This window comes from Oxyura jamaicensis, chromosome 1 (genome assembly GCF_011077185.1).
Source record: "Oxyura jamaicensis isolate SHBP4307 breed ruddy duck chromosome 1, BPBGC_Ojam_1.0, whole genome shotgun sequence".
Lineage (NCBI taxonomy): Eukaryota > Metazoa > Chordata > Aves > Anseriformes > Anatidae > Oxyura > Oxyura jamaicensis.
This window is the reverse complement of record NC_048893.1, coordinates 81,393,880-81,400,679: the sequence shown is the minus strand read 5'-3', so window position 1 is coordinate 81,400,679 and position 6,800 is coordinate 81,393,880. Positions and strand designations below refer to the sequence as shown.

General features: G+C 42.3%; 1 protein-coding gene across 1 annotated transcript; it reads right to left on the bottom strand.

Annotated features, from left to right (window-relative positions):
- Nucleotides 1-284: 284 nt before the first annotated feature.
- Nucleotides 285-5,769, bottom strand: CSTA (cystatin A). The gene is made up of 2 exons (XM_035314360.1): nt 4,575-5,769; nt 285-804 (listed from the first exon to the last, which is right to left on the bottom strand). Exons 1-2 carry the CDS (start codon nt 4,638-4,640, stop codon nt 652-654), a joined length of 219 nt encoding a protein of 72 aa, XP_035170251.1. The 5' UTR covers nt 4,641-5,769; the 3' UTR covers nt 285-651.
- Between the last annotated feature and the right edge of the window lie 1,031 nt (nt 5,770-6,800).

Below are 6,800 nucleotides of genomic sequence, written 5' to 3'. Positions count from 1 at the left end.
AAGAAGTGTTTTCAAGCCTTCAGTTCTGGTTGCAGGATATGCCTTGCAACTTCTTACACGTTACTTCTCAGAAAAGTGCTGAAATCCGTGGGTAAAGTTATCCAATAGAGGATGAATTGCACTATCTTCTTTTGCAAAGTGGGTTTGTTTGTTTGTTTGTTTAAGTAAAGAAAGAACAGGCAGGCTGTACCTCTGCAGCAGATGACACAGAACCAAAGGGTCAACACATAGGCTTGCATGCAAAACTAGTCAGAAGAGTCTGGGATACTCGCATTAAATTAAAAAACTGACTAACTGCCCAACAGATGCTCAGGCTGGCCTCAAATTAATTATAATAAACACTACTGGAGGACACAAGAGGGAATATGAAATCTGCTGCTTTGCCTTGGAAGGCAACAGGAGAGCACAGTTACGGCTAGTTTAGAGCATTTGAGCTGATAAGGCCATCCACTGTCTTCAGGTGAGATGATCTTACAAAAGTTATCATTCACATCTGAACAAGCACAGTGAATGTTGTTTAAGTTTTTATACTTCTATTCTAGAGCAGCGACAGAGGAATTTTATAAGCAGCTAGAGATACTGGTGATTCTTGTTAGTCACATCAGGTTTTCTACATGTGCTTCCCTTTCTTGCTATAAGCCACTATGCAAGTCACCTGTATTGTTTGACTACAAAGTAATCCCCCTTATAAAACATACAAACCTTAATGAAGTAGTTTATTCCAGCAACCACCTGAGTCCTATATTCTATGGCTCCAAAGATGCCATATGTTCTGTTTTCCCTGCTTTCAAATTGTGGCTTCACCTGTAAAAAGAAAGGGAAAAAATGGTTGGCAAATTCATATTTAGGCTTTTCTACCACTCAAATTTTCATATTTCTAAACACGCACATGTAATCAAATAAACATAGAACCATCAAAATAATTCAATTTACAACTAAATCTCCAGCCTTCTTTCCTATTTCAAGTATTGCTTCCAGTATTCTGTAAAATCACATTAGAATTAGGCTTCCTAATAGATTTTTTTCCTAAAAGCTGCCCAGCTAAACTGTTTCCTGCCAAAAACCAGCAACAGACCTGCATAAACATCATCAGGTCTTCACTACATAGCAGTTGCAGATAGTGTAGTTTCAGAAGAAAATATACTCTGTGCTGAAAGCATTTACCCTCTCAGTTCAGGTAGATATGTTTATGCGTAGTATCCAAGTTAAGCCCTGTGGATCTTAAAATATGCACAGTTAAAACATTTACAGAGGAGGGAGGGAGGGAGGGAGGCAGGAAGGAAGGCAGGAAGGAAGGCAGGAAGGAAGGCAGGAAGGACGGCAGGAAGAAACTGTTTCTCCTGAAACAGTGTAGGGAAAGTTTAAGTTCATTACCCATCACACTGGTACAGCCCTCTGAGGCAAAATATTCCTACAATTACTAGGCTGAAAGGGCAGAGAAGTAGCAAGGGGATAGCTGTGAACAGTGGTGGAAGTCTGTCCAGGTGTCTAAGGCATCACAACTTATGTACCGGTGATTGTTGTACTACAGTCATTTGCATCCGATGACACAAATTCCCAACAGAAAGGCAACAACTGCAACAGTAACCAGAAAACTTATTTCTGTCATCTAGAAAGCACAAAAAATCTTTTGCAGGCTGGGTAACAGCCTCTCCTCAGCACATGACACACGTTAATGGCTTGATGCACAGAAAATGCATTCCACAAGTCGGGCAGACCAGTACATAATCACTCTGCAGCCTGCTCAGGCAGTCCCTGGGAGGAGCTCAGCACTTCTCACCACCAGGCTGTTTCACACACGTTCACAGAACAAATTGCTCTTCCCAGCACACCTACCTACAACCCTCTGCCACTCCCATGGCATTCCTTCCTACCAAGCAGGTCCCAACGAGTGCCCTGGTGACATCCAGATCAACTGTTTTCAGTCAGAAATTATCCAATACCTTCAATTCATCATACTGAGGCTTCTCATACTCTCTCATTTATTGAAGTAACTGCTAAGGGCCTTTTGCTGTTCACCCAGGCCAATGGGGCAGATTCCATATGGCTTCAATTTCCAACCCGCTTCCAGCTGGCTGGGTCTGGGGGCTTCTAAGATGCAAAAGTTAACCGTGGCATCTTTAGGTACACTTAATTCCTCTCTCAAGACAAAAGAAAGCCAGCTCTTCCCCTCCCCAGGTTTATGATCTCGCCTGGCCTCTGACCATGATTTCCACATTTGTCATTTATGGGCAGAGCCTTCTGTAAATTCAGGCGGGCAAGCAGACAGCTTCTTAACCCACAAATGGAAAAATACAACATTTCTAAGCCCTTATTTAACAGCTCCTTAAACCCCAAACATTCTTCAGCTTCATGCAATAGCTATAAAATAAGGAGACTGGATAAAGAGCATTCCCCAACTCACTAAGGTTTAGAGTACAAACGAGGCAAAAGGTGTAAGTAAATAATTACGTAATCTCAAGAGCTGACGGACCTTGAACAAATATAGTTATATATATGGTATATAGGATACCGAGTTATGCAGATGCATAACTTCACTCAAATCATATCAATCGCTCCTCCTCCTAGCAGATCATAAAATTGTATAGAATTGCATCATTACAGGGTGACACTTATCCAGCTACAAGCACAGGAGGGTTGTCCCACCATAAGGTTTGCCTTCACAAGAATATTATCCCTATCCTTAGAGAACTGTATCAAAGGCTCTGCAGTGGGGCGTGAGCTTTTTCAAAGACAGCCAGGTTGAGAGAAGAACCAGGGACACCCCTCTCTCACCCTCTGCAGAAGGCAGAAATCTCATACTTTGCAGAAAATTAAGAGCAAAGAATAATTTGCTTTCATTTTCCTGAAGTTAACTGAGAATAGAAGAGCACCAAAAATTAGATCAGTCCTCTTCCGGAGTCAGACCAAATACCAATACATTCACGTTTCAGATTCCATATTTGTCCAGTACTTTGGGAACACCAGCACAGGCTGAAATGAACTTTTACATTTCATGGTGCATTTGTTGCCCACTTACCGTTAAGCACCACGGCTTCATGACTAAGCACTGCAGCAGAGTAGGATTTTGATCACCCATAGCACAGCCCAGCATTAAAAACACAGCTTGGCATCTGGTTTGCTACAGTGTCCTAGCACCATTCAAAGAAGGCCTTTAACACATTTAACACGCTCACTGGTCAAACCTCACAGCCTTCAGCTGGCTGGAGACATTGTCCTCCCTGTCTTACACATGAAGAAACCACAAAATACACCGCATATACACAAAGGTACCACAAACCCTGGCATTGTTCTGTGGTCTTCATATGTCCATGGTCTTCTCTCTGTATGCAAAAGGGAGTTTGTGATCTATGCAAGTGCTGCTTTTTAAACTACATTTGTCAGCATAGGAGGAACAGTAACACTGCTCTTGAGCAATTGAATCCATGTCCTGCAGACAATTTTAGATAACCCTTTCCCTTCCTGTTCTGCAAACTATCTCCCCTCTGACTAGCCTGTTAGCACCACCCACCAGAACATACACCAACTCTCCCCCATGTATATGTACAACTGACAGCCCCAGTCTGCCTGTTTTACAAGGATCTCCTGGTTGCAATGCCTCTCCCCACAATCAACCCAGCTCACCTTAGTCTGGCTCCATCGTTGCCTGCTGTTAGCCTACAAGCTCACAGGAAACACAAAACAGTGCTGGTGGAAACTCTGTCTACCACGGCACAGCAACGGAGAGCCTGGAGCCCTGCGCACGCACCCCCACTACTTCTTCTATTTGTTTCCTCAAGTAGGGCATAAATTATACTTTGTACAGGTGCCAAAGAAGGAGGAGCTCGTCCCTTCAGAGTTGCGAGGGTGAATGGGATTGGTAGGATAGCCTGGAACATCAGATGGGAGATATGAAAGGAGCTTTCCCATGCCAGTGTTGTCCCCCTCCTGCTCCTCAATATGAGCTCTCCTCTCTGAGTTGCTGCACCGCAGAGCATTAGAGGATCTGTAGAGGTGTTGTCAACACTGGTGCTTCCAGGAAGGCACCACTCACTGCCTGTAACTAATCACTTTGGCAACTCAGAAGAGGTTTGGGAACTGGTCTCACCCTTGCTCCTGGCTCACCAACAGCCCCTGCATCACAGTTTTAGCTCTAGAAAGCGCTAGATGCCAAGAGAGAACATGCTATTTATTTATGCTACATCCTGCATATAATTTTTTAAATGCATACAGTGGACATGGTTTGTCCTGTCCACTTCCTTCAGTGAGGAATTCATTCTACCAGGTACAATCTTCTCCCTTCAAATATATCGACCTCAATGCTGGCACAGTAGAGTTGGTCTTTTAATTGTATGCAAAGATTAAGTGAAGGTAGCCGGTACTGTGCCTGCCTATGGACAAGGATGAAACACAGAAGTGATCTGTTTTTGTCTTATTTGCACAGTGCCTGCACAGAACGCTGAGAAAAATACTTACTGGCAAGGGCATTTTCAGCTTCTTCAGTTTGAACACTCAATATCACCACCTGGTCTCCCAGACTTGGCACAAGATTCACCCTTCACACAGACTTTATCTTTAGATAGGTTGCAACTCACCTGGTCAACAATATGCTGGGTTTCTGCAGTAGCAGGCTTAGTTTCAGATAAGCCCCCAGGCATCATAGTGGTAGGTAACTTCTCCGAAATGATGGCTGGTTCTGAGGAGGGAAGTCCAGAGCAGTCTGAGAAGAGTCACCAGGCACCTCGTATATATACACATACACATGTGTCATGGCATCACATGACTTTTAACATATGGAACCTACCACTGCGGAACTGGAGGAGGAGAGAAATGCTGAGAACAGGGGCAAAAAGCCATGTAAAGCACTAACGATATTAACAGCAAATATAAAGAGCACATTAAAATCTTATGTGTATAAAGGCTGCATGTCAGTAAGAAAAGTACAGGACAATCTCCAGCCATCCATACCTTAAGACAGTTGGTTAGTGCTGAAACTAGAACCTCTTGCCTCTCCACCCACATGCAGGTGACTAGTCCATATGCTCAGGAAATGCATCAAAGCCACACCCAGCATTTCCCAACACATTTCAGATCAGAATAAAGCGTTCAGTAATTTCCTTAGTGCAGGTCCCGTTCTACTTGAAATCATATTGTCTCAATATCCTTCCAGGTAGGAAAGAGGAACAGATTTTGTTTTACATGCAGTGACTGTACTTACTTCTGCCTGACCAGAAAGGTGCAGAGACAAAATTCAGAAGGGGAAAAAATTTAGTCCTAGGCTCAGGTAAGTGCTGAAAGTTAGTTAATTCTGTTCCTTTCCTATCAAACCTGTAGTTAGTTGCATTCAGACAATCAAGATAAACATTCAATAAGCAGTACCATTTATGCTTTTCTTGAAACTCTGCTTATTGACCTCCTCACAGATAACAAGTGATGCAACAGACTGCAAACACGTGCTTCATATCTAACTTCAAGGCCTGTTCTTGCTACAAAGAGCTTGAGATTGAGAAACTAGGGCTGACAGGACTAAATTCAATGGTATACAGATCAAGATAGGAGCGTGTTACAGATAAGGATGTTGCAGAATTCCTCAGAACTGTTATGTGAGAGGATGAAAGCCATATGAGGAAAACCAGCTGTCCTGGCACGTCTTCCTGAACAAAGTGAAAAACGTTTGCAGTTCTTGGGAATAAAGGGAGTGGCGGGTGTTAAAACTGTAAGTTTTCTATTTTCTCTCAATTCGCCACACCAGATGAGGAGATCCTTACAGCCCCGTTCATGGAGAGAATGACAACTCAAGCCAATGAGCTCAGCCTCTTTCATCTGTACAAGACATTGCTGATTCACTCAAACACTGATCACTGACTTAAAAGGACTGCAGCTGTAGACCCAGACCCTGGAGAGAACAAATATTTTAGGCACTTACATTAGATGCCAGCTTTAGAGCAGTGACTTTGAAATTAAAAGTAACTACTCCCAGTATTTGATCAACAGACCACCTCCTGTGGAAATTAGGTTACCGGCAACTCAGCCCCCAGTTCTGAGCAGTACTTGACTTCCACTTTGCTTTAATATTAAAGAATAAACACTGATAAGAATTTACCAGCTTTTTTTCCCCTGCTTTCAGACTTGCAGAAAAACAATGAATACCTCCAGAAGGAAATGAGAGCTTCAATCAGAGTAAAGTTCTGCTTGGAGCAGTTACAGTACCTTAAGGTGGGGAAGAAAAAAAGTGTTTCACTATTAGGATTTATATCCTTAAAGAATTAAAATAGATTTCTACCTCATTCTCAATGAAAAGCGTGACTAAATGACACCACAACTAACCTGTTGTCTAAAAAACAAAGGTCACCACGTAGTCTAAGGATCTCTGCTGGACAAATGACTATGGAGAAAACACTACAAAGATCTTTGCAGTTTTCAGTGACACAATGACATTCCTCCAGCTACTTCCTACTCGCCCTATGTACAAAGCTTTTAAGGACATGAGAGTACGCAGTCATTTCAGTGGTGTAACTGAATTCCAAAGTGTTTGCAAGATGGTGCCTGTACTTTTAAGGCTCTGATCAATGTTTTTTGAGTATTATTACTCTAACAGAAACAGCTGGTAACCAAGCAGACCATTTGACTTGTCAGAATTAGTAAATATATATATATATATATATATATAATTACAGCAATTTCACTTTAGTCATATTTTTCCTGTTTTAAATGATGCTTTCTTTGCTGTGTTACTGTGGGGGAGTCTTATTTAAAGCTTTCTAAATACAATACAAAAAGCAGACTCAGCAGTATCAGATATGCACAGCTATTTTCTCTAA

Excerpts from the sequence above, each read along its gene's own strand:
- CSTA (XM_035314360.1), bottom strand. The coding sequence starts at position 4,640 with ATGATGCCTGGGGGCTTATCTGAAACTAAGCCTGCTACTGCAGAAACC. Across the intron at positions 805-4,574 it reads CCCAGCATATTGTTGACCAG|GTGAAGCCACAATTTGAAAG; the intron begins GTGAGTTGCAAC and ends TTCTTTTTACAG.